The sequence below is a fragment of the Tupaia chinensis genome, unplaced genomic scaffold, assembly GCF_000334495.1.
Source record: "Tupaia chinensis unplaced genomic scaffold, TupChi_1.0 Scaffold000492_1, whole genome shotgun sequence".
NCBI classification, from domain to species: domain Eukaryota; kingdom Metazoa; phylum Chordata; class Mammalia; order Scandentia; family Tupaiidae; genus Tupaia; species Tupaia belangeri.
Genome location: NW_006160004.1, coordinates 1675372 through 1703089, shown reverse-complemented (window position 1 = coordinate 1703089; position 27718 = coordinate 1675372). Strand labels below are relative to the sequence as shown.

The 27718-nt window shown below is 44.9% G+C and overlaps 1 protein-coding gene and 1 pseudogene across 1 annotated transcript in view; both read left to right on the top strand.

Annotated features, from left to right (window-relative positions):
• BACE2 (beta-secretase 2) overlaps window positions 1-27718 on the top strand; it is a gene marked incomplete at its 5' end in the record, with an annotated part of 103759 nt that overhangs the window by 23950 nt on the left and 52091 nt on the right. The window contains 1 exon segment of the mRNA XM_006156388.2: window positions 23894-23982. Coding sequence (XP_006156450.2) covers window positions 23894-23982 — 89 coding nt within the window.
• LOC102495344 (regulator of microtubule dynamics protein 2-like) lies at window positions 6398-20488 on the top strand (annotated as a pseudogene).

Here is a 27718-nt window from a genome sequence, read left to right as displayed (position 1 = left end):
AGGCAGGGCACTCCCCGTGTTGAACAGTCTGCAGAGTGGGAGAGGAAATTGCTGCAGAGGACAGACAGACTTAGCTCTGTTGGTAAGTAGTCAGGAGCTAGGAATATTTAGCCAGGCACAAGTCCCTCTTTTTCACCAGCTGTCCCCAGGCCAGCACTTTGCTCGTGGTGAAAGGCAGCTCCTCGGTAAATACTTGTTTTTTAAAACTGATAAGGGGAGAATGTTGTAAAACAGATGCCCTACAGGTAGCAAGGTAGGCCATAAGGTAATGCACTTCTGGTCACTGAGGAATCCCACAAGACACAATTACCTATTGGGGTGAGTCTAGATGGGAGATTGATCCATCATCGGTAACCTGGGGACCTTGTTAAAAGTATGTATGGATTCCAAGCCCTATTCTCTGGGTTGGAGATTCTGTACATTTTTAAATTCCTGGGGTGATTCCAGTGATTAGCCCAAGCAATGACCCCTAAGACTCCTATCAATTCTTTGATTTTTATGTTTCTTAGTAAAATTGAGTCCAGGGACTGAGTTGGTTCACGTTGGATGAGGCGGTTACTGTAATCCACCTGTAACGACAAACCTTCACCAAGGGTTGGATGGCTGTTGTCACTTGCCAGCCCTGTCCTGGGACAAAGAGGACACAGCCGTCAGCAGCAGACCAAGCCCTGCCTTCTGGAGTGTCCATCACAGTGGGGACAGGCAGGCAGAGCAACACAATGCAAACTCGTGGGGTCTGGGTGGTGAGGGATACTGTGAAAAACATCGAAGTGTGGGCAAAGGAGTGCCAGGAACATGTCGCTAGTTTAGAAGGGCAGTAAGAGCTGACAGAGCTTTGGAGCAGAGACTTGAAGAAAGAGAGGGAGGCATATGGGGAGGGGTATTCCACACAGAAGGTACAGCCAGTGTTTGCAGGACCCTCCAGGAGACCATGCGACAGGCATGTGAGAGAGGAGCTCAGAGAAATGCTGTTGATGAGAAATACTTGTTGAGCAGGTGAATGCTATATTGTGCGTCTGTCATGACACTAGAAGGGATTCCAGCAAGAGGTGCCAAGTGGGCGCCTGTATTGCGAGGCGCTGTGCAAAGGCACAAAAAGCCATGCTCGCCCCATGGAGTGAGGTTAGACGCAGAGCCGTGAGGTCCAAGGATATCCCTTAGGCATCCCAAACTTAGAGGAGGGAAGGTGAGGTCGAATCTGCCATAGGCCCTGAGAGAGAGGGACCAGGGAGGCAGGAAGAGGACCAGGAGGTGGTGGTGCTCCAGGAGCCGAGGGCGACAGGGAGGAATGGACAGTGGGTCAGGGATAACCCTAGTGGCTGGCTTTGGCCTGTGAGGAATCTTGTGGGCAGAGAGAAGAGGTATTTTATGGTGTGATGGGCTCGAGTGAGAAACAGAGAAGAGGATTTGGAGTCCATGTGCCTAGTCATCGCTTTCAAGGAGATTCAATGTAAAGCCAAACAGAAAAAAGGGCTGGAGGACGATGTGGAGCCCTCTGCATCACTTTCTGTCTCGGGTTGTACTTGTAAGCTGATGGGTGTGATCCTGGCAGAGAAGGAAACGTATCTGATGCAGAAGAGAAGAGGGCTGGGGGCAGGCGCTGCCCTGTGAGCAGTACCCATAAAGGGGGGTGGGAGCTAGGCGTGTGCATGGTGTTAGTCTCCACTGCTGCCCATCAAACATGTAATAGTGCTATCTAAGGATTCTCAGGTGTGCATTGGAGAGTTTGCCAAGGTTAATACAAAGCAGGTGTTCTCCAGGCCTTCTTAGTTTCTATAGAATGTTCTGGAAAGTTGCCATGGGGCTGTTCCATACTATAATTAAGAAAATATCTGTATTTTGCTAGCATAGAAGTGAAAGAGAAATGCATCAGTCACAGGTTACGCTTTCAAATTGTCTGGACATCAGAAACATGCAGAGGCCAATAGAGATACAGTGTTTTCCTGAGAGGAATTTACCTGGAAGGGCTTTAAAAGTAATCTCTTCAGCAGAGAATGGTATCTTTGATTGCCATATGCCTATTAAAAACCTATTTTTCCCTTGTGGGCTTAACAGGAAAAAAAAAGCATCAAAGTCATTTATGACCCATGTAGTAATAGTTGATTTTTTTTTTTTTTTTTGGAGAGTTTTTTTTTGTTTTTTTTTTTTGTTTTTTTTTTGAGAGGATTTTTGCTATAGAGCGCATGTGCGCTCGCCAGAAAGACAAAGAAAGACAGAGAGACAGAAAGTGAGAAATCACCCCCCAGGAGGGATGGCCATGCCGCAATTCCTTTTCCTCCATTCTCCTCTCAGGATCTTGGGCATGCACGCACACGCACCTGGTGTGAGTTTAAGCTGCTGGGTCCGGGACTCGAACTGCATTTGACTACATGGGAGTCCAGCAACATATCCATTACGCTAACTGCTGGTCCCACTGGAGAGGTTTTTGTTATAGGGCGTGTGCACTTGTCAGAAAGACAGAGAGAGGCAGAGAGACAGAAAGTGAGAGTGAGAAATCACCCCAGGGGGGATGGCCATGCGGCAATCCCTTCTCCTCCATTCTCCTCTCAGGATCCTGGACATGCACGTGCAAATGCCTGGTGTGAGTTTAAGCCACCGGGTCTGGGACTCGAACCACGGTCAGCTGCATGGAAGTCCAGCGACATAACCATTACGCTAACTGCTGGTCCCGAAATAGTTGATATCTTAAATAGGTGGATTGACACTAGCAAAGACAAGCGGGCTGAAAACAGTAGCCTTTCTGTGTTACAAATTCCAAGTTTGAGCTGATGAAATCGGTATGTCTCAGGATGAATGTGAAATGGAGACAAAAATTTGAGGTTTTAAGACTTTATTGTAGGAACAAACAGGTGGTGTGGTGGTTAAGGCACTGGACTCGCACATGGCCAACCTTGGTTCTAGTTCTGGACCTGACCAGTTGAAAAATCATGCTGGCCGCGTGTGTGTATGTAACCAGAATCCTAGAGGAGAATGGAGGAAAGGGATTGTGGCATGTCCATCCTCCCTGGAGGGTGATGTCTTGCTTACCCTCTCTCTGTCTCTGTTTCTCTCCAGCAAGTACATGTGCCCTATGGCAGAAACCAATTAATTAAATAACTAAATAAACAAATAAATAAATAAATAGAAGATTTTAATTGTAAAGGTGGTATCACACATTCCATAGAAGATGAGTATTATTATTCGTAGACTATTAGACATCATCTGTAAACATATTCATGTATAATTATTGATATTTCTAGGAGATGTTTGTACTTTTGTGACACTTAGAGTTTCAATCACATTTTCTACTTCCAAAACATTTAATAATCGTCACTATTTTAGATGTATTCTCATAGGTAAAATAAAACTCTAAGGGGCTAACCCCACAAGACCATAGTGTCAGCTTTAAATCCAATACAGTTATCAGTCATCTGTGTGCATATTTCAAAATAATAGACTGTGTGATTGGCAGTCTACTTCCCCAGGAGGAAGTTTGCCTTCCTTCTTCTGTTGTGTTTTACACAGTATTAAAATTGGTTATGTTGCCTTGAAAAATATCATAATAAACAGAAAGTCATTTTTTAAGTGTATTGAGTGACAGGAAAGAGCTCAGAGATTAAACCTTTAGTTCAGTGTATACATCTCATATGGGTTGTCTATTGTTGCTTTGCTTCATTTCTCACCAATAGCCATTCGACTGGAATTAAAAACTGTTATGAAAGAGATGGCTGGCGTTTTGCCTAAATATTAGGTTATGGATTCCTTAGGGGTCATTGTACCTTTTTCGTCTTCATGACTCAACTAAATGGTAGCTGCTCCCTAAAACTTTATTGAAAAAATGAATCTCCCCAAAAGAATTGAACTCAGGATTTTGAAGAAATATTCACACATAAGTTTACATCAGCTTTATTCACAGTCACCGAAAGGTGGAAGCAACATAAGTGTCATTGACAGAAGATTGGATGAAAAAATGTGATACATATATGTGCCTTAGTTTGAGCTGCTCTAACAAAATCCTACAGACCGAGTGGCTTATATACAGTATGAATTTATTCTTCACAGTACTGGAGGCTGGGAAGTCCAAGGTCAAGATGGCAGCATGGTCAAGTTCCCTTAAGGGCTCCCCTCTGAGTTGCAGACTACATATTTCTCACTGTGACCTCACATGGTGGAGAAAGGCAAAGAGCTCTCCAGGGTCCCTTTGATAAGGGCACTAATCCTGCTCATGAGGGCTCCACCCTCATGACCTAATCACCTCCCAGAGCCACAAGTCTTTCTTTTTTTTCTTCCCTCCACTCCTCTGCCAAAGAGGGCACATGCATTTGTCAGAGAAAAAGATAGAAAGAGGGAGAAAGCACCCTTCAATGGTGTGTAGCCACAATATGATACTCCCACTTCCATCCGTTCATCTTGTCTGCACCATAGCACATACATACACTTGCCTGGCATGTTTCTCAAGCATCTGGGAATGGAACTCAAGCCATGACCAGCCATGTAGGATCCAGCTCTCCCAACCAGAAGGCTACAGGACCAGCCCTCCCCACACTTAATACCACTTCGTTGAAGATATTTCATGGTAGTCAGAAGTAGAGACATGGACATTCAGTCCAAAACAACATACAGTGGAAAACAGTTTAGCTTTAAAAAGGAAGTCAGTTCTGATACATGCTATAACATGGATGAATCTGGGGATCATTATGCTACGTGGAATAAGCAATTCACAAAAGGATAATAAGTATGTAATTCCTGGAGCAGTCAAATTCATAGAAACAGAAAGTGTGAGCATGATTGCTGGGAGGATGAGAGAGTGGGGAGTTGTTATTTAATGGGCAAGAGTTTCTGCTTCACAAGATAAAGAGAATTCTGGAGATGGGTAACCCTACAGGAGTGATAGTTCCACAACAGTGCGAAATACTTAATGATACTGAACTATCCACTTAAAACGGTTAAGATGGTAAATTTGGGCCAGCCTGTGACCTGATGTTTAAAGTGACTGGATCCCACATGGCCAACCTCTTGGTTCAAGCCCAGACCTAGCAGCTTGAGACACACACCAGATGCATATGCATCTGTGTCCAAAATCCTGACAGAAGAGGGAAATGAAGAAGGAATTGTGGAGTGACCATTCCTCATGGGAGGTGCTTTCCTGCTTTTCCTTTCTCTCCATCTCTATCCAGTAAGTACATGCATCCTCTAGCAAAAAAAAAAAAAAAAAAAAGTAAATATTATGTGTATTTTACCACAGTTTTGTTTTTGTTTTTGTTTTTTTAAGGAATCTTAATACCTAGAATAATGGCAAGGAGTAATAGTTTCTTAATAATAGTAACTGGAGGGACTATCAGATGGCATAAAGCTTACGTTGCTGGACTCTCACGTAGTAAACTGCAGTTTGAGACCCAGACCTGGTGGCTTAAAATTCACACTGGATGCATATGAACATGCCCAAAACCCTTAGAGGAGAATGGAGAAGGGATTGCAGTGTGGCCATCCCCTCTAAGGGGTGATTTCTTGCATTCTATCTCTCTCTTACTCTCTGGCGAGCGCATGTGCCCTATAGCAAAAATCTCTCTCTCAAAAAAAATAGTTACTTGAAAAGCTTGGCTGTTGCTGTGGCAGATGTATATACTGTCTCTCTTTTTTGATGTTTACTAACATAGTGCAATAGTTGGATGTTGGAAACCAGGGTGAAGTTAACCATGTCTTTTTTCGGAGAGATCACAAACGAAATAGCTTTTCAATTGCAGTTATCAACTCCTGAGCAAATAGGAGCTCTTAGAGCAACTCCAGAGATGTCTTGAGAGTTAACACATTATATCTTTGATGAGAATTCAGTTAAACAACTTTGGAAAATGTTCTTCCTGTAATTTTTATGTAAATGGCATCTCCTAAAGCCCCTGGAAATGTGGAGCAGGTTATTGGGGGTTCTAGGGGAGAAGCTATAATTGGGGCCAGAAAGGCTAACCAACCCTCTGCTGTCTTTTTACTTTTCCCTTCCCCCCACTATCACCAAGATATGAGACAAAACTCCTTTTGTCCCTTTTAATAGTTTCCTTCTTAAAAGTGGTGTAGTGTGAACTTTCCATTCCCTGGGAAATACCATTGTTTTTATTGGCATCCTTGAAATCCAGCCTTGTGACTCACACACATGACTGTTTAAGTATCCGTCTCCATTCTTTAATCTGTAGGATTGCACCCTGCCGGTGGCAGATTTGGAACCTCAGAGTCTGGGAGGGAAATGCCAGGGCCCCAAGGGAGGACCGTGGGTCTCTGGCATCATCTCCAGAAAGAACAGCCCTTGTTCTCTGTCTCCACCTCCCCAGCCCCTCCTGATGCCTGAGCCCCTCCTGGAGGAGGGTCTGCAGAGAGGAAGGGGCTCGGCACACAGGTGGAAGCGTTCAGTCGCTGCACAGGAATCAGCATGGCCTGGCCTCCGGCTCTCATCTCTGGAAGCTCGGTGGATAAGAGGCTGATCATGGTAGCTCCCCTTTCAGTCCACGTGTGGTTTTTGCATCCAAGAGGCAGAGAGAGAAATGGAGCCTGGGTTGTCACAGCCCCTAAGGATAAGGCCACCTCATACAGCCTCTTGGCAAATAGCCGGTGGCTATGAATGGGGCACCTGCCTCTCACAGGACACCTGCTTCAGGCGGGACCCCTACCTTAGGTAGGTGCTCTGAACTCCAAGCCCGGGGTGAAATGGCGCCCAATTCTGACTCTGGCTCTGCCAACCCCTAGCCAGGCAACTCCAGACCATGATCACCTCTGGGGCTTGTGTGTTACGCAGTGAGGGACCTGCATGTAGATGGCATCTCCTGTTCTCAGCAGCCTATGAGTAAGCAGAGCCTTAGAATATCCAGTGAGACAAACCAAGTTGATACCTGCATGTATACATGTATCAAGAGCTGGAAAACCCCCAGACACCCCTCGATAAGAACAGAGGGCTTCGAGAGTTATTTTCTTTCTTTCTTAAGTGACCTGATAGGCCACTGCCTGCACCTCATGGGACAGCTCTTATAGGATGTAGCTCAAAGTGTGTCCCCAAGGGGCAGAAAGTATGAAATCCCAGGTGTCTGTAGGCTCCTTCCTTCTGTGGTGGGGATAGGGCATCTACAGTTGCCAGCTATGGGAATCCAAGTCCCCTACTTTCTTCTGTGCTGTCCTGCAGGGCTGGTAGGGGGACAGGAGGGACAGCGTTAGTGGCACTGAGGCTGTTCACAGGGGCAACCTAGCAGCCCCCTTCACGGTTAGAGACAATAAGGACTTGACCCGGGAGTAACTGGCTGCTGCTGCCCCCTGCTGCTGCCCCCTGCTGCTGCACAGGACTAGAGAAGGGGGAAGCAGTAGTTTGGGGGTGGCCAGGCCACAGGGTGGGAGCTCAGTGGCAGGGATGGCAAGGGAGGGAGGTTTGCTCTGTTTGTGTTCCTGCCACCTCACCTGCCCCCCCTCTCCCAGTCTGCCAGGGTCGCCCATCTGCAAAGGGTGCAAGTTCCACACTGAGGCAAAAGAACAGCTCCTAGAAATGCCGTATGAGGGAATCTGGGAGCTCAGTGGAAATAGAGTCCTGAGTCAGAGGAGTCGCTGCAATGATGAGACCGGAGAGCTTGTCACACCCTGGGAAGGGCATCTGATCCCAGGAAGTCTGGGCCAGAGAGATCAAACTAACTGGGCTTGAGTCTCCTGGCAGGATGGCCTCAGTGACAGTTGATCACCATTCATTTGTTTATTCTTTCAACACACCATTATTTGGCACTCACTGTATAAGGACATCATGCTCAGAGCTAGGGGTAAGAGACACTGAGAGCTGATTGGAGGGGAGAGGGACACGTGCCGCTTCCGCAGAGAAGACAGCCTGGAATGACAGGACACAGGGGCCACAGAAGTGGAGGTGGAGGGAATGGGAATGAAGGAGCTCAGGCAGCTGGAGGACGGGTGGCCACTCGCAGGACAAGGAAGGAAGAACAGCTATCACACCAATGGTAGGCGCAGCCCCAGGGTCAGAGTGTTCATAGACAGAACTGCCTGTTTCCAGCTGTGGCCCAGTACTGGACACCCAGTACCAGACACACACAGCTTGCTCTTGCCTGTTCCATCTCCTGCCCTGGGCTCAGCCCGGGTGCACCATGGAGGACTGCTGAATATGCTGCGCCTGGTCCTAGAGATTGTGTGTGGCATTTCTGGTGTGCGTCCATACCGAAAAATGGAGATCTGATGGGTCATTTAGTGCATGTGCTGGGCAGAGTGACATATCTGAGAAATAAGTTCTGTAACAGAGCCACCACAACCCCACTTCGGGAGATTAAAATGTACCCATGTGCCAGGTCCTCTCCTGGGTGTGACACATGGTGTCTCCTGTACTGCTCAGAGCAATGTTTTTATGACTCCAGTTTACAGAGGAGGGGAATAAACCTCAGACAGAGTTCTCAGCCAACAGGAGAGTAAGCTGACATTCAGATCCAGGTCTCACACACCCTAAAGCCCGTGCTCTTTCACTCTGCAGTCTTTCATAGAGTATATGCTGGCGTACCCTGAGACATAACTAGAAAACGAACTTGACACTGGCATCCTAGGAATCCCATGAATGGACAGTTGCCAACATACTTCAGGCCATTGGCTACGGGTCTGGAATACAATTTCACCCTGCCTTAAAAATGTGTCCTTTCCACTCTTTATACTCGGAACAGGTTTGAAGCTTCACAACTCAAAGAGGCCAGCCTCCCCACAGTAACCACCCCCTACCCAGCGACCCTGTACACAGAAGGTTCTGAGTTTGGAGTCTGGCTCTAGTGACCTCTGAGGTTCTCAATCCAGGGACTTCGTACTCCCTAAGCATTCATCTCTCAACCCCAATCTCTGAAGCCATCTTAACTTGCTAAACAGTAAGCACTAGTTGAAAACCATCACCACAGTCCAGACGTGGGCAGCGCAGCCTATGCCCCGCCCCACCATTTAACTGGCGGCTGTGTTTCCCCCAAAGGGGCCAGGTGTCCATGTGTCTCTCATCGTGTTTTTCTAGTAGGGGCCCTGTGCAGCAATAGTGAAATAATTCGCACACACGCACACGCGCACACACGCACACACACAGAGCCAGAATAAATTGTATAATCAAGCTCCTCTTACTTGAGTTCTGTAACATCTGTTTGTGTTAAGTGGTGCTCTTTGAAAATGATTTTTTCCCCTCCTTTATAAAAACAACCTTAATTTTAGATTGTGGAGAAATGGCGCGTGGCAATTATTTTTTGCTTTCTTCAACAAGACCGTGTTTAAGTAAATGAGATTCATTTCTAGAATGGAGGCTCTGAAAGAACCTGATTAACAAAATCAGTGCCTACAATCACATGTAATAACTGTGGGCAAACAGCCCTGCGTAGCTGGGCCGGAAAGGCCGCCGCCGCTGTGGGTTGGGCTTGCCGGCAGACTTCGGCAGATGGGCCGCTAATATAATTAGGAATCGTTGTGTTAAATGAGCCATTATTTAAATTATCTGCTAATTTTCCTATCTATTAACCTGCTCAAAAAGAGACAGTGATATCTGAGAAATCTTGGGCTGCTAATCACTATCTAGATGAATCACCCAGTTTTTCCCTTTAATGCAATGTTTTACCTTATTGCAGCAATTAGCAAATGGCTTTCTGTAGGGTTATTACTCAATGCATCAGCTGGAGATTAGGAAGGGGTAGGAGAAATACACAGTCTGAATGTAGGTTTCAGCCAGGTGGCAGATCTGTGGCTCATCGGATGGTTCTTAGCCTTGGGAGGTCAATTTTCTTGTTTCTTATGTAGTGTCTGAGTTAAAGGATATCTGGTCTTTAGGGAGGCTGTCATAGTTCACTCAGAACTGTGTGGCTTATAGATCACTGGCAGCTATTTCTCACAGTTTCAGCAGCTGGAAGTCCAAGCTCAAGGTGCCCACAGCTTCTATGTCTGGTGAGGGCTCCTTCCTGGTTCATAGAAATGGTGCCTTTTCACTGGTCCTCAGATATTGGAGAGGGCGAGGGAGCCCTCTGGGGTACTTTTATAAGGGCGCTCATCCCACCCTTGTGATTGAATTGCCTCCTAAAGGCCCCACCCTTTCCTTCTAGCTCATTGGGGATTAGGTTTCAAGATGAATTTGGGGATGGAGACACCAACATTCAGACTGTAGCAGTGCACAAGGCGAGGCTTTTTTTGCGTTGTTTTTAATCTGTTAGAGGATGCATGCATTCACCAGAGAGAGACAGAGAAAAAGAGAGACAGAAAAATGAGAAAGCACCACCCCATAGGGGACAGTTGTGTTACAGTACCCTCTCCATTTCTCCCTCCTTTCTGGATTTTGGTCACGCATGCACCTACACCCAGCAAGTTTTTACAAGCCATTGGGTCCAGGACTTTCACCATGCAATCAGCCATGTGGGATCCAGCCATCTTAACTACCCTATGTTGCCCAAAGGTGAGATTAGTGTCAGTAAACCTTCTCTTGATTCCCCCTACCCCGAGCCATTGAGAGAGTGAACACGAGCTGTACTGTGGAGCAGGTTTTGCAGTGGCTAGCCAGGGCTCAGTCCCGAAAGGGACTCCTGAGAGCTGGCCCAGAGCCTAGCTGAGGAGTAAGGGAGCAGAGTTTGAATCCACCAGCTGTTTCCTTTTGGCCGAGGGTATCTCCAGGAGTGTTCACTCCCAGCACTTTAGGCCTGCCCAGGCTCACTTCTGAAGTTGGAGAAAACACCAGATGCTGCAGTGCCTGCAGAATATGGTGGCCCCAACAACCTCTGCTGTCTTCTCACTTCCAACTGCAGTTACACTTGGACATTTAAGAGAGCAGCTTGTGGCTGTTTATGTAGGAACTGGGAAACTCACTAGTTTAGCCTACTCTAGCCTATTCTAGAAAATTTAAATAAACTTTTTGTACACATGCATTAGGACTTTGGCCTGTTGAACTTGCTACTTCCAACTTATTGGCAAATTTGCCACTTTTTTTTTTCCTCTCTTTTAATTTGTCAGAGGGTGTGTGTGCTCATCGGAGACAGACGGGTGGATGCGGGGAGTGAGAAAGTAACCCCCATGGAGGATGATCATGCTGCAATCCCTTCTCCATTTCTCCCTCATTTTGTGATTTGGAGCACAAGCACACATGTATGTAGTGTGTTTCTCAAACCACCAGGTCTGGACTTGAATAGCAAAATTGGTCATGTGGGATCAGCCACCTTAACCACCAGGCCACAGGTTGGCCCATAGGTATTTTTGACAAGATCTTGCCATGCTGTGATGCTCCTGCCCCAGCCTCCCTATTATCCAGGGGTTATAGGTGTGTATAGCAGTGTCCAGTGTGTTCTGGTTGGCCTGAGAATTGAACCTGGCCTCCCATGTGCCTTCCAGACTCCCAAAAGGAGATGCTGTGAACCGCATGACTGACCCCAACTTTGCTTTCTTGTTCGTTTTGAAAGATTTTTGCTATAGGGCATGTGCTCTTGCCAGAGAGACAAAGAGAGACACACAGAGTCAGAAAGCAAGAAATTACCCCCCCCCCCCAGGGGGGAGGGATGGCCATGCACACACAGGTGCCTGGTGTGAGTGTTAAGCCACTGGGTCCAGGACTCAAACCACAGTCAACTATGTGGGAATCTGGCAACATTACTGCTATACCATCTGCTAGTCCTGCAACTTTGCTTTCTTAATCTGCTTACCCTTTGCTCCCACATAAGCTCATCGATTTTCCCCATCTTAACAAATGAGTGGTTAGTGAATTCTTACTTGTTCTAAGCATTATGGGAACCATCAAAAAGAGACTAAGGAAAAGGTCTTTCCCCTCAAGCAACTTAAGAGCTCACTGAGAAAAAATAGCTCAACAAGAAATAGGCAACTTGGAGAAACTGAAGGACAATAAAGACATCGAACAGCGGAGGTTGCCAAAAAAGCAGGGCATGAGCTGTGGGGAGAGAGGAATATATGGTGTTACAATTTGGAGAACTTGGAACTTGGTCTGAGTCTCAAAGACGACCAGCTGTGAGTAGTTTGTAGTTGACTCTCATTCAGCTAACAGAAAAGGTTAGGGTGGCTTAGAATTGCATCAGTACAAAGTGGGGAAAATCAAGCCTTTCAAAATGTGCCAATTTAAAAATGAGAGAGCCACGGCCAGCTGGTGGCATGCTGGTTAAGGTGGTTGGATCCCACAGTCTGAGTGTTCTGGACCCTGCAGCTTGAAAAACATGCCAGGCGTGTGTGCATGTGTGTTCAAAATCTTGAAACAAGACATGGAGAAGGGATTGCTGCATGACCATCCTCCACAGGAAATTCTTTCTCGCTTTCCATCTTTTTTTCTCTTTCTCCAACAAGCACATGCATGCTCTGGAAGAAAAATGAAGAGAAACAAACCAAAACAAAATAAACAAACAAAAAAAGAGTGAGTCTTATCTAGGCAGGGCCAGACCTAGCTAGGGAAAGTCCCAACCATCCCAAGACTACAGAAGTGTTTTCCTGCAGAATCTGTTAGGTTTTGATCTCTGTGGAATCTGCCTTTTTCCTTGGTCAGAGGTTTCTGAGATGACACAAAGTTTGGGGATTCCAGCGGCTGTTCGGTGTGCTCAGTTTTCCTCCTTGCTGCCTAAAGATGCCTGTGTATTAAGTCCGAGCCTTGGTTTCTCACTGCTCATTGAGCAGTCTCTCCCTGTCCTAGAGGAGGGTGTGGAGAGGCCCAGGGAGGGGAGGACCTGCCCAGGCAGTGGCTCACGAAGAGTGGTGTAGAGCTGACCCCAAGCTCAGCATGTGTGCAGTGATCTGCTCAGCGGAGGGTAGGCACTCTGTCTCCCAGGGGCTTGTGCCACAGGAAAAATACTCAATTCGAAACATGTCCCCTTCCCACCCTCCTGTAACATGTGCACAGTGGTTGTCCTCATTTTGTGGTTTTGTAATTATTTTATAAAATCTCATGTTGTAGGCTTGGGCAGGGCAGCGGGAACTGGAGCATGTTGTCTAAGCATATATGCCAACGAAGAAGGTTTTCGTTGTAGGGCAGTAGAATTTTCACACATCGTCTTTCTTGTCTTCTAGAATAGATCATCAAGCTCTTTTCTCTTCTCAGATGATGTGTATAATTGGTAGCCACTCAAAACAGATTTCTTCCATAAATGAATCAACACTCTTCCTTTTCCTGGAACATGCATCCCTCCCACTTGGTCTCCAGTCCACAAAAGTCACTCTACCCTGACTTCCATTCATTTTTTCAACAACTGTTAATTAAACACTTGCTATGTTTCTGGCACTGTCCAAGGTATGGAATAAAGAGATGTGCCACACACAGCCCTGCTCCCAGTGAGGCACTCTGTGCTGGGAGTGTATCTGAAGACAATGAGGCCCAGTGTGACAGTGATGCCCTAGAGATGGGGATGCAGAATCCTCAGAAACACCATGTCAAGTTAGAGGATGAGTCTCGGGAAGGAAGGGTTGGAGTGGGAAAATAGGAAGGTAATATTTCAGAAGCTTCATGGAAGGACAGGTCGGTCCTGGCCAGTGCTGTCTTACTGACTGGGCGAGTAGGGGGAGAGCTATGAGGTGGCCCTGGGTGTGGAGCACCAAGGTCATTGGTAAGCTTGGCCCATAGCAGAGGGGGAAGACTATAGCCCCATTTTGAGCAGGCTATGGGGAGAAAGGGATGTGAAGAATCAAGACACTGGTACCCTGGCCATGAAGGGAGAAAAGGCGGTAGCTGGAAGGATTTTAGATTATGCTGCCTTTTTATTTATTTATTTATTTAGGGTTTTTTTTTTTTTTTTTTTTTTTTTGAGAAATTGTTGCTATAGGGCATGTGTGCTCACCTGAGAGACAGAGACAGAAAACAAGAAATCACCCCCCCCAGAGGAGATGGCTACGCTACAGTCCCTTCTCCTCCATTCTCCTCTTAGGATTTTGGGCATACATGCACACACGCCTGGTGTGAGTTTTAAGTTGCCAGGTCCAGGACTTGAACAGTCAACAATGTGGGAGTCCAGCTATGTAATCATTATGCCATATGCTGGTCCAGATTTTGCTACTTTTAAGAACCTGATCAAAAAATGATCTCCACCCAATTCCTGCAATTCTCCCTCTCTACAAAGTCCGTCTCATGACTTGTTCTTTTTAAATTTTTTTTATTTATATTTAACCACTGTACATCTTTGTAGTGTGCATGGTTTTTCCAGCATGAATATGGTGCGTATTGGTCCAGTCAAAGATATTACCATATACATTATCATCAACGGTTACCTTTTCATTTTTGTGTCTATTAAATATTTTATTTGTTTTCTCTGATCCCTTCCCTCCCACTCCCTATTGCCCACCTCCTCCTATGTTGTCTCCAGTATCTACAGTTGCCCTCCCTGCTATCATAACTTCTAATTTTCAGTTTCTGCCATAGAGTGCAGACATCTGGTATATATTAATGCCTCTCTTTCAGTCTGGCTTGGTTCACTTAGCTTTGAACTTTCCATATTCATACACTTTGTATCAAATGTCAAGGTCTCATTGTTCCTTATGGCTGAGTAATATTCCACAGAGTACATATGCCACATTTTTTCAATCTACTCATCTGTTCTTGGACATTTGGGTTGGTTCCCTGCCCTACCTTTTATGGACAGGTGCTGGTAGACATGTCATTCTTCTCTATTGTATTCTCAACTCAGTTCTTGCTCTTTGCCTCACTCTATACAGAGAAGATTTGTGTCTGTGTCTGCCATGGAAGGCCTGAGACCTCTGGTGTAGTTGGCCAGATTGGAGTAAGTAAAAGCCAGTGAGTGTCGCAGTGTGAAGCCCCAAGATCCTCATGGAAACAGGATTTTGTTAATCATGCCTATTTTTCTGGAAGAAGCAGAATGTGAGTTCTATGTGTAGAGAAGGAAACTGGAAACAGAGTCAGGGCTCCAGGATCTTGCTGGGCCATTCCTCCTCTGCATGATATTTCTGTTCTCCTTGCTCATAAAGTGAGGGCAATAACTTTCTTATATGCTTCTAAGTCATTTTAAATTATGCTTCAAGAGTGCAAAACATCCCCTGAATTTGAGACTATGTTTTTTCAATGACTCTTCAGGTGACTCAGCATTGTGGTCCTAGGTCAAACTACCATGTGTGTGCACATGTGTGTGCAAACGCAGGTGCATGTGCATGAGTATGTGTGCATGTGCACGAGTATGTGTGCATGTGCACATGTATGGCATTGAGCCCAAAGAAGCAGGAAATTATTTGGGAAATTCCTGAACTAAAAAAAATAATAGACAGATTATGATGCTGGTGTGTGGTGTTGGGTAAGGTGTCCAGAAAAAACCCACACCCTTACCATTTGGATTTTCAGTTGATTTCAAGTGCATATGTGAAGTTTATAGGGCTAGTGGGATTATTATTTGTTCTCCTTTATGGCTGAGACTACTTGCAAACTGGGAGTAACGGTCTTGGCAAGAACTCAGCATGAAAAATGTTCACTTCCAATGTCACCTTGCAGAAAATGGGGTTGCCTCCTGTTTGCTGCTTGGACACGCTACTTGAAAACCAACCCAGAGGGTTTATTGTCCCCTGGACGGCCATCCCTTGCTTCACTTCTTGGCTGCCTCATTTATTGGAGCCCATTGCTCTTCTCAAATTACGTACCCCAGAAACTATCTGATGTGGTGACAGGCTTTGCTGAGCGGTGACTTTTGAGTCAAATTTTCTCGAAAGCCAGCTTCTGTTGAAATTGTTGTAAAAAAAACAGTCATGTTGAGAACCTGGGCAATGAGCAGAGATTGTGTGAAATAATACAATCTACCTTTTTGTGTTTGTTGTTATTTTAAAAATTTACTCAACTCTTTATTCCTTAGCAAGAGAGGGAGAAAGAGGCATAGTACCCCCAACAAGGTCTTGATGGCACCATCTACCTCCAGCCTCAGCAAGCCTGGATCAAGCACACATGTGCCTGGCATACTCAGCGAGGCTCCTGGTGGTGAGCCCAGAACCCCGCCACGTAGACCAGCCTCACAGAGCATTGCATTTTACTCCTGCACCACCAGCCTACATTTTAGTCTGACTTTCTCTGAATTTGTGTTCCCTCCCTCCACGAAAAAGCGACAACACACCAGAGTGGCAGAAGTGAGGAGGGGGTGTGTAAAAGGGCTCTGTTCATGAGATGTTGCAGAGGCTGGGGTGAAATTCCAAGCCAAGGGAAGAAAGGTGACGTGTCTGCTGAGAAAATTCCTGGTCACTGGGACTATTGTGTGGAGGACAGTAGTCTTGTTGCGGGAGTGATTAGTGTGGCTGTGGAATGCCAGTCTAGCTGGCTATGTAGGGGGTGAGCCAGGCCACTGGGGTGTGCTGGCGTTTTCCCACACAGCCTGCTGGGCTGTCGGGTATGCATGCAGTTGCCAGTGAGACCAAGAAGCGCTTATAACGTTGGCTGGTGGCTTGTTTCGACAGTGGGCATGGAGAGGAGGGTGTTCTTGTTCAGGCATCTATAACCCTTTATTACCCGTGATTTTTTTGCTTATTTGTTTAGTTTTAGTTTTTGTTTTCTATAGGGTGCATGCACTCTTCCAGAGAAAGACAGAGAAAGAAACTGGGAAATCACCCTCTAGCAGAGATAGTCATACCACAATCCTTTCTCTTCCATTCTCCTCTAGGGATTTTGGGCATGCACACACCCACATGCTTCCAGGTCTGGGACTTGTGCTGCTCTGTTAGCCACATGGGATCCAGCTGCCTTAACTTCCATGCCACCTGCTGGCCACCCGTGACTTTTAATGACCAAGAAAAAGTATTTATTACTATATACGATTAGTTTTTTATTTTCTCCTCACAGTGACTGATTTTATTTATTTATTTATTTATTTTTGCTTTCCAGCCATAATCTTCTCTCTTAAAAGCTTAAAATTTACTGATTTCATAAAAGAATTCTGTTGGTTTTTCATCTTCTCTCTACCCACTTTCCCTTAAACAACTTCAAAATTCATCTCACCTCCAGGAAACTTTTAGACATGGAGGCAGGGGTGAGGACCTGAGTTATATGTCAGCTGACATCTCCCAGTTAGGGGAGCAGCCATGGTGGTAGATAAGTTCATGTTGGCACCCTGTTCCAACCACAGCGAAGGCCTGAGGCCTTACTGCTTCCACATAGACCATGTAAGCGGCAGTTTTTGCTCCTGCATTAACCCTAAGCTGACTGCCAAAACTGTCACAGACATCAGCTCTGCAGGCAGTGAGGAGGCTTGAAGACAGGCTGCCTTGAAGAGGGACAGTGTGATGAGCTGACACGTGTCCAGAGTAAGTCATGACACCTGTCGAAAGAAAGAAGTTGAGAAACCCAGGGATTCCTACTGCCCCAGGAGCTGAAGAAGGCAGGGAAGGAGCCTCCCGTGGAGCCTTTGTTGGGAGAGTAGCCAAGTAAACCTTAAGTTTGCATTTCAGGCCTACAGACTGAGAAAGGAAAATGTGTATCGTTTTATGCCACCCCATTAGTGATCATTTCTTACAGCAGCCCTAGGAAACTAATGCAAAAAGTAAGCCCCATTGTCTAGGAAAACTGAATCCAATCAACCAATATTAAGGTGTATCAATAAAGCTATGGAATGTTATGGTTAAGGAAAGGATTATTCAGATGTTCAAGGAGAAAAAGAAAGTCACTTGTAACAGGAAAAAAAATAAGGCATGCTTTAGATTTCTCCACAAATGTTCAGTGTTGAAAGATGCTGGAGAAATATCGATAAAGTGTTAAGGAAAACACATGATGTAAATGCATAAAACCCAGGCAAATTGTTCTTCTAGTGTAAAGACAGAGACATTTCAAACATGCATATATGGGGAAATGATTAGAGGGTAGGGCCAGAGGAATGCTGAGCAAAGTCTAACCATTCAAGAGTTGGCAAAGAAGCCTCATGCCAAAGGCCTGGCAGGATGTAGTGAGCCTGCATTCTTATAGAATGATCCAGCAACTGTGCCAGGTATGGTTAACAAATTAAACTTTGAGGGCTAGCCCCATGGCCCGGTGATTGAAGGAGCCAAATACCACATGGCCGAACATGGAGTTCAAGTCCCAGGCCCGGAGACTTAAAAAACATGTCAGACATGTTGGGCATGTGTGTCCCAAATCCTGACAGGACAGAGTGTGCCCATGCCCCACTGAGGGCACTTTTCTCTCTCCCCCCCGCCCCTTTCTATCTCTCTGGCAAGTACACATGCCTACTGGCAAATAAAATAATAATAAGTAAACCTTGAGAATATAAAAACAGCAGTATAACTTACTGAGAGGTTGGTGGGACAGAGTCATGGATATTTAAGTGCATGTACCACCTCATCTTCCCTACCTGAATAACTGGACAGCAGTGATGGACAATGGGTAGAAAATACAGGCAGGTCAGCAAAAAAGATGAGTTTAAATGCATTACATAAAATTATAAAAAGATATGTCATAGAAGTAAGATAATATCCAAAATCCAGCACTTCTCATCTCTCCTTCCCAAGAACACTTCTTCTCCTTCCCAACATCTTACATTTTTTTTACAAGTGCGTTAATTTTGTCAGATTTCAGAATGGAGAACACACAAACACCATTCTAAGTTGCTAAATCAAGGGAAGAAATTAAACGGTATCATATAAAGTTAGGATTCAATTAATTTAAAAGTAGTTCTAAAGTTTGCAAATTGCTGGGGAAGGGTTCTTAAACCAAGGAATTTCATATAGTAAAGATTTAAAAACTAGGGGAAGAAATATGAAGACTAAATGTAACACAGAAAGTGATATGATTAGAAAAAATGGATTTGGGTCAGGATGCAACGCTCGGCTGCCGGGCCGCTGGACCTCCAGACCCTGGGCTCCTGGGCGCACCGCAGTTCCAGCCCGCCTGCAGGTGCCATCCAGGTCTCTGCCGGCAGAGAAGATAGTGCGGGGAACACAGCAATAAAAACCAAGAAATGCCTCATTCTGCAAACAACTCATACTTGGCATCATGGTGGGAATGCAGGACTCAGCCTGCTGCTGTTGTGGTACCACGAGGTCCGTAAACCAAGGACAGCAGTTTGGAATCTGCCTAAATGTCTTTCTCTGAGTAATACATCTGAGTCAATAAGTTTGCAAGATGAAATACATAATAGTCAAGAAACAGCCGCAATCTTTCAAGGAAGGCAACTTCAGATACTGGAGAAGTTAAACAAATTAATGACAAATATGGAAGAACTCAAGGAGGAAATCAGATTTCTTAAGCTATTCCAACGCTGGAGGAATATACACAAGGTGAACTTGGAGGAAAGATAGCTGTCCATAGGATAAGTCCTCAGCACAGAGCTAGAAAAAGAAGACCTACCACAGTTCAAAGTTCAGCAATGAGTAATAGTTCAGAGGAAGCAGAAAGTGAAGGAAGGTACATTACAGTAAATATTGACACAGAAGAGCAGAGTTTTCCAATCCCTAAGGCATTTAACACATATACAGAGGAATTAACTTTAGATGTTCTTCTGCAGAAGGCAGATTACTTATGTGTGAATGAGAATGGCAAAGTAGAGAGTTTTGAACTACTTTGTGACCACAGGAAAAGTTTAGAGATGAAATAGAGTTTATATGGCAGTTTACTCGTGCATATGGAGACATGTATGAGTTATCTATAAACACACAAGAAAGGAAACATTATGCAAATGTTGGAAAAACTTTAGGTGAGAGAGCTATTACTAGAGAACCTATGAATGGATATTGTCATCTGTGGTATGCAATTTTATGTGACTATGTATCTGAGTTTGAGGGCTTACAGAACAAAACCAACTATGGATATCGTTTCAAGGAGCATCTAGATATAGCAATCCAACTTTTACCTCAAGAACTTCTTTTACTGTATTACCTCAAGGGAAGATACAATTATACTGTCTCAAGACTAAGCTGGATTGAAAAAAAAAATAAAAATGGCTGCCACTGTCTTTGGTAAAATACCAACTTCAACTGTACAAGAAGCTTTGCATAATTTCCTTAAGGCTGAAGAACTACACCCTGGTTACTCTAAGCCCAATTACATTTGTCATTCATTTGTTTAACCTCTCCAGTATCTGAAGTTGCCTTCCTTGAAAGATTGCAGCTGTTTCTTGACTATTACGTATTTCATCTTGCAAACTTATGTCATTTATTGCGTATAGTATATAGTATATGCTTTTCATACACCTAACCTAATGAATATCATCGCCTAACCTACTTCAGCATGTTCAAAACACTTTTATTAACCTGTAGTTGGGCAAAACCATCCAACACAAAGCCTATTTTATAATAAAGTGTCAACCATCCTATGTCATTTATTGTGTATAGTATATAGTAGACCGTTGGTTGTCTGTCCTTGTGAGCATAGGGCTGACTGCACTCCCCAGCACCATGAAAGAGTACTAGCTTAGAGAAAGATCAGAAAGTGTTATAATGATCTTGGGGAAAATCAGAATGCTTTGAAGTTCTCTGATCTGGCATTAGTGCTTCCTGTCGTTACCAAAGAGGATAAAGAGGCACAGAAAGAAGTGAAAAAAATAATTACTTTCTTGAAGAGGTAAGTAAAAGAACTTACTCTCCAACAAATCAGATGTGGTCCACTAAAGTTTAAACTAATCAAGGTTGTGTTTTATTAAACTTTCTTCTTTTTTGATGTATGGGTAATATGCTCGGATTTGAAGGTAAAACCATGTATCTGCAGAACGCATTCCACTGGTGGCACTGCAAACAATCATGTTACTTGGAGACTTTACTATAATGTCAAAACATAATGATCAATAAACATGTATGCTTTATATTTTTCCTATTGATAAACCATAGCCTTCAAAGTATTTCTTTAAATAAAATATTTAAATCAACCTCCCCCCAAAAAAAGAAAAAAGAAAAGAAAAAATATATACATGCTTAGGATGAGTTCATCTCTTAAAATAATTGAGGTTTGGGGTATTTTGGTCTTGATTTTTTAGATTTTTGTCATAGGGTGTGTGTTTGTGAGAAAGAGAGAGAGAGAGAGGTAAAGTAAGAAATCACTCCCCAGGGGGGATGGTCACTCCACAATTCCTGCTCCTTCATTCTCCTCTTGGGATTTTGGGTGCACATCACATGCTCCTGGCATGATTTTCAGGCTGCCGAGTTCAGGACTAAAATGATGGACTCAGCCATCTGAGATCCAGCACTTTAACCATCATGCCACCTGCTGGCCTCAGCATTGGGGAGATTTTTTTTTTTTTTAAATGGAACAGAGACACCAGTATGCCTTTGAGAATCATGTGGTGAGAAGCTGATAACTTAGTATTTAGTATTTAAGTATGGAAAGACAGAGAACCTTGCCCTGCGGGAATGCCTGGCCCTACCAAACTGACTTCCAGGCAGATCTCCACCTACTGTGCTGACATAGAAGAATTTCTCAGCATCACCAATTCCTCTCCAGTAAAATCCAAGTAAATGCAGATTTATTTGGTATTCCTTTGCACATTTATGAGAAATTTAGATCCAATTTAATCTAAGTAGTGGTTTAGGGACTTGGAGAATTAACTCCTTTGACTTGACCTGTAATAGGATTGCAGTGGCCACTAGTTGGGTTATGTCCTCATAAGCCCATTGTAAGTTGAAAAAAATGTTTAAAATGCCTTTAATACACCTAACCTAATGAATATCATAGCCTAACCTACTTCAACATGTTCAAAACACTTTTATTAACCTGTAGTTGGGCAAAACCATCCAACACAAAGCCTATTTTATAATAAAGTGTCAACCATCCTATGTCATTTATTGTGTATAGTATATAGTAGACCGTTGGTTGTCTGTCCTTGTGAGCATATGGCTGACTGCACTCCCCAGCACCATGAGAGAGTACTGGGAAAGATCAAAACTCCAAGGACAGTGGGCCTTGTGATATGTGATGGTTAAGGGCACTGGACTCCCACATGGCTGACTGCAATTCGAGTCCTGAACCTGGCAGCTTGCTTCCTCACTTCTTCCCCGCCCTTTCTCTTTCTCACTCTGTTCCTCTCTGGCCAGACAAAAATAAATAAATAAATCTTTAACCAAACAAAGAAACAAACAAATTCAAAGGATGGTTTCTACTGAACGCATGTGGCTTTCACACCGTCATAAAGTCAAAAAATTGCTAAGTCAAGTCATTGTAAATAAGTCGAGGACCTTCTGTATGTACATCCTTTAAAATCACATTCTGCCTAAAATCAGTCCAAACATCTCTGTGGGGGAACAAGGTCTTACAGATGTTCTAGGGCTGTGGGTTAGTAAATGGAAATTAGGTTAGAGGATCCATTTACTAAAGCTAAGATGTACGAAGTAGCATTTGTGGACTCACCATTGTTTGCGATTCACTTCAAGCCTTAGTTACTGAACCTGTTTCTCTGCCATTCCCACAGACTTTTCCCAGACATGATCTTCAGCAGTGCAGAAGGAATTCTCTAAACCCACAAAGTGGATTTTGGTCTGGGAAAGCACCGGCGTCCCCATTTGTTTTGGCACAGCCCTGACAGGTGCTCCCAGGAATGACTCGTTCATTCTCTCCACCATTTCCGCAGCCTCCTGCAGGGAAGGGTCACCGTGCTTAGTTGATTAAGAAAGCAAGAACCTGATTTGGTTTTTGCCAACTGTGCTTCTCCAGAACTTATAGCAGACCTATGTGCACGGACTGCATTTCTCTTGATTTTTTTTTTTTCCTGAGTCTATATTGTCTTTGTACCAGGAACGAAGTTAGTGTCTTTGATTTACCTTTGAGAATAATTAAGTTGTTCATTTGGCAAATACCTGAGCACCTACTATTTGCCTGGCCCTGACCTTGAGAACAGAGCAGCGAACAGAATAGCAAAAATCTTGGCCACGGAGAGCTCACACACAGTGGGGCCAACAAGAATTGCAATGAGCTGTGAATTACACAGCTCATAGAACCCCAAAAGAGGTTGGGGTGGTTAAGAGAATGCATTTGGATCAGACTCCCTGGGTTTGACTGTTACTTACCCTCATATAACCAGGTAGATCATCCTTTATGTACCTCAGTTTCCCGCACTGTGAAATAGAGGTGATGATAACACACCTGTGGACAGCTGTTAAGAGGTTTAAACAACTTAATGTTTTCATGAAGTACTTATAAGAATGTGTGGGCCGCAGTGTGTGCAGTCAGATGCTGGGTTTTGCCGTTGGGATGTAGAGGTGATGTGTCTAGTGGGAGCTAGAAAAAAGAGAGACAGGGTCAGGGCATTCCTAAACTGGTCAGGTTTAAGATCTTGCATAAAACCAGATCTCATCAATAAAACCAGACAGGGTACTTGTGGCAAGAGAACCCCCGTACTTTGCAGGGAATCGAGGGGATACAAGCGTTCAGGAGGAGGCTGGGGGTCCTGGGAGGGGACATCATGGTGGATGGGGTTTTCCAGCGGAAACTTGGGTAGGCAGGAAGAAGGTCATCCCAGCCAGGGCACGAACCTGGCCTGAAGCCCAGAATTAAGGCAGGCTCAGGCTTTAAGTTCCAGTGACTTAGAAAGGAACACTCAGTTACTTAATGTAACTTATTTTCATTCAAGGCTTGGTGTGTATTTGAGGAAGAACTGTCTCATCCATCCTGTTATGGCATTAGATTTTGGTTGTATAACAGCTTATTCCCCTGAATCAGTCTGTTTTTCCAGCTGATAAATTGTTCTTAGTACTTAGTTGTTTAAACAATTTGTTTGGCAGTATGGGCCAGCAGGTCGCATAGTGGTTTTAGCATGCTGGACTTTCACATGGCCTATAGTGGTCCCAGCCCTGGGACCTGGCAGCTTGAAAATTATGATGGGTGGTATGCATGCATGCCCAAAATCCTGAGAGGAGAATTGAGGAGAAGGGATTGCAGTGAGGCCATCCCCCTGCGGGGAGTGATTTCTCACTATCTCTCTCTCCAGCGATCCCACACACCCTATAGTAAAAAAAGAGTATTACAGTATTCAAATAACCTGTGGCTTTTTTCTTTTTTTTTCTCTCATAAAAGCTACAGATTCTCGTGGACACTGGAAGCAGTAACTTTGCTGTGGCGGGTGCACCTCATCCCTACCTAGAGTCATACTTTGACACAGAGAGGTGAGTATGGAGCCAGAGCTGAGGTAACTGGGTCTGGAGACAGCACGTAGATCAGCATACTTCAACTCCTCCAGGACAAAATAGCCAGAAGGCCATTTCATTCTAAGGGGTGTGTGTGTGTGTGTGTGTGTGTGTGTGTGTGTGTGTGTGCATTTGCATGTGTATGCACACACATGTGCATATGTATGTGAGGGGACTTCAAAAAGTTCTTGTAGAAGTGGAATTGAAGTACACATTTATTTTTGTACAAAAATTTTGAAATTCATGCATAGTTTTTCATAGCGCACCCTTTCTGTGAACTTTCTGAAGATCCCAGGTATGCTCATTCCAAGGGAATCCACAGCAGGTCTCTCCCAGTAGCTTTGGCTCATACAAAGACTTGCTTTGTAAAAATTCAAGTGAGGAGGTCGACAGTGGTGCAGTGGCCAAACACAATGCTTCCCGGGGCTGACTCACACAAGAATGTTCCCATTTCCAGTCTAGAGGCCGCCCTGCATATGCTGGTCATGTGGGTGCTCATGACCTGGGGCTGGCTGAGACTGGAGATGGCTCACATTGTCAGGGCCTTGTTGAGGGGTGCTGTCCGTCTGTCTGTCTCTTTCTCTCTCACTTCTGTGATAAATGAATGAATGAATGAATGATTCTGTTGAAATATGACTCTATGGTTTGGCCTGAGTTGCAGGGAGCACATGGTCCCTTGTTGATGGTTGCAGCCCCCTAGCTCTTAGGAGGGGGTGGGCATCACACGAGTGGGTGGCTGCTCTGGACAGGGGTGTAGCATTGCTGCTTGAAGAAATGCAGGGCAACCCACCTTTGTGTAGCCCACTCCCTCACTTGAAGTTGTAGGGTTGATGGTGTGGAAAGCCATGTCTGTGTGTCTGTCAGGGGGTGCTCTGAGAGAGACCCACAACTCCTTTGGACAAGAGTAAATGTTCTGAACACAAAGAATGAAGCCCCAAGCTGGGGCTCCACACCATCAGTCACGGGGTGCAATGGGGAGGAAAGACAGAGGTCTCTGGATTGAAGCAGGCTATGCTCACACTGGCCCTGGGACTTGTGGCTTTGGAGGAGCCTGAGGTGGGCTGTTGAGAGGCTCCCAGTGGCCTTGTCAGTGATCAGTTCTGGAGGAGCCCCTGGGGCCTGGGGTCACTAGGCCTTCTGGGAACTTCGAGCTGCTCTAATTCTGTTCAGTTTGATTTCATGTCTATTTTTGTGACCCTAAAAATGTAAACAGACAAAATGAGTGAGCAGAAATGCAGCAGTTTGCTTTTTTAGGGTCATGAACTGTCTAAGGACTCAGAACCACCTTTTTTCTACTGTAAATCCTTTTCATGTCTTCCCTTGTTCACTTCCCTTATCCACAGTGTTTCATGCCAGAGAATGCAGGCCAGCTTTAGCTAAATGAAAAAAAGGAGGGGAAATAACAGCAGGAGGCTTCTGCAAATGCTGGCAATTGAATACAGCAATGTGATTTGCTGTGAGTGAGGGTGGTGGTAGAAGACACCGCCCATATCCACCCTCCTGCACTGCATCTTGGATCTCACGTTGGTGGCCTAAATGATGTGGTCTCCTCTGTACAACTATAGTGACTTTCTGAGCTGGGTAGTGGGGCCTTATGGGGCTATAGAGAAACATGGCTGACCCCAGTGTCCAAGAACCTATAGCTTACTTTATGATTCTGTGTATTGATAAGCCGTCATTATCATAAGCTGATATCCCAGGAGACAGCACCTGGCTAGGGATTACCTTGTGACTGAAAAGATTAAAAGTACCTGAAAGTTGTTGCTGAAATCATAAATATGTATACAAAACTGAAGAGGGAACCAGCCCTGTAGCCTGTAGTTCAGGGTGTTGAATCCCACATGACTGACTGCAGTTCACATCCCAGCCTGGTAACTTAAAAAATATACTGGGGTGTACATCCCCCAGAGCTCCAACAGAATGGAGAAATGAAGGAGTGGGGATCGCAATGTAACCATGCTTCTTTGGTGGGTATATTTTCTATCTTTCTGTTTCTCTCTTTGTCAAGAGAGTGTATATGTTCTCTGGCAACTAAAAATAAATAAATAAAATAAGTTCAAGGGGGCAGTGTTTCTCTGTGTATGTGCAAGAGAGGGCTGGTTCACGGTGGTTTCTGCTGCCTTTTCCCATGCAGACTGGTAGTTCCTACTCTGCCCCCATCAGCTCCATGCCCCCTCCTCCAATCACACTCCAGGTTACTTTATCATGGAGCAGGACTTCAAGTTGGTCCAACCCTCAGTTTTATTCATGTAACAGAAGGGGAATCAAGGCAATAAGGGGCTTGCTGACTGATCAGGCACTTGAGGTAGACAGACACCCAGAGCAGCTTGGGTTTTTTTGGTTTTTTTTTTTGCTTTGCTTTTGGAGAGGTTTTTGCTATAGGGCGTGTGCGCTTGCCAGAAAGACAGAGAGACAGAAAGCGAGAAATCACCTCCCAGGGGGGATGGCCATGCCGCAATCCCTTCTCCTCCATTCTCCTCTTGGGATCTTGGGCATGCACGCACACACACCCGGCGTGAGTTTAAGCAACCAGGTCCGGGACTTGAACCACGGTCAACTACATGGGAGTCCAGCGACATAGCCATTATGCTAACTGCTGGTCCCCAGCTTGGGTTATTAATGTGCTTTTCCAAAATGGTGAGGATTCTTGATGATGTCCCCCTCCCACCTCCCCACCCTGATGCCACCAAAAAAATGTGGTAATATCTAACACCTATTTAACTATGTACAAAATACATTGTGCATTTATCAGAGGGAAGCACATTCTGTACTCAGGTGATTAGCTGTAGGTTTTTACTTATGTAGATGTCCAAGGAGGCTTTGAAAAGTAGCACAGGGGACAGTTCTTCATTTTATGTGACTGCCCTGCACACTCTAGGTAGCCACCAGCAACCAAAAATACCCTGAAGTTTCCAAAGACCCCCTCAGAGACAGTGCCCTCCATTGGGAACCACTCATCTTGAGGACACAGCAATCCTGGCCCTGCCCTGTTCCCACTCCAGGGCTCTGCTTGGTCCCACACGGTCACTCAGCCTTCCCACGCCTGCAGGGGCCTCCACATGCACAGGCAGAAGGAATATGTGAGCTCTAGTCTGTAGTTCAGGGCCCACCCCTTTACCCTAGGAGTGATAGTGCTTCTTATCACACATCTATAGACACAAAATGTGGTAGAAACAGTAAATCACAGTGAGGCAAAGTAGGGTGAGAGGATAGTTACTGCACAGATTTACATATGCGTATTGGATACAGTGGACAGTGACTTTCTTCCTGGTAGGCAAGTGGCAGTTCTTAGGCAGCTGCCATAGCCAGAGCTCTGAAAGGTCAGTTTGCTTCTCAACCTGGACTTCCTATTGCCATGCAGAGGCAACTGTTGAAACAGGCAAAGGTACATAATAGTAACCCCTACCTACACTGAATCCAAGGTCATTTAATATGTACGGAATTAAATAGCTAGAGACACCTCAGGATCTTTCTGAGTTACCTCTGACCATGTTCAGTGGTTGAGCCGTTCTCATTCTGCCCCGATAGGACATGTTTTTCTAACTGATCTGCTGACCTTGCTTGACTTATTCAAATGAATTTTTACATCCATACAGGCTTGTTTTTGGGTGGCATGTGGTTCCTGTGTTCTATAGTCAAAGACTGGTCCTCTGGCCCCCATCCATCTGATTTCACATGAAAACTCCCGGAAAAAAAAAAAAAAAAAAAAAAAACC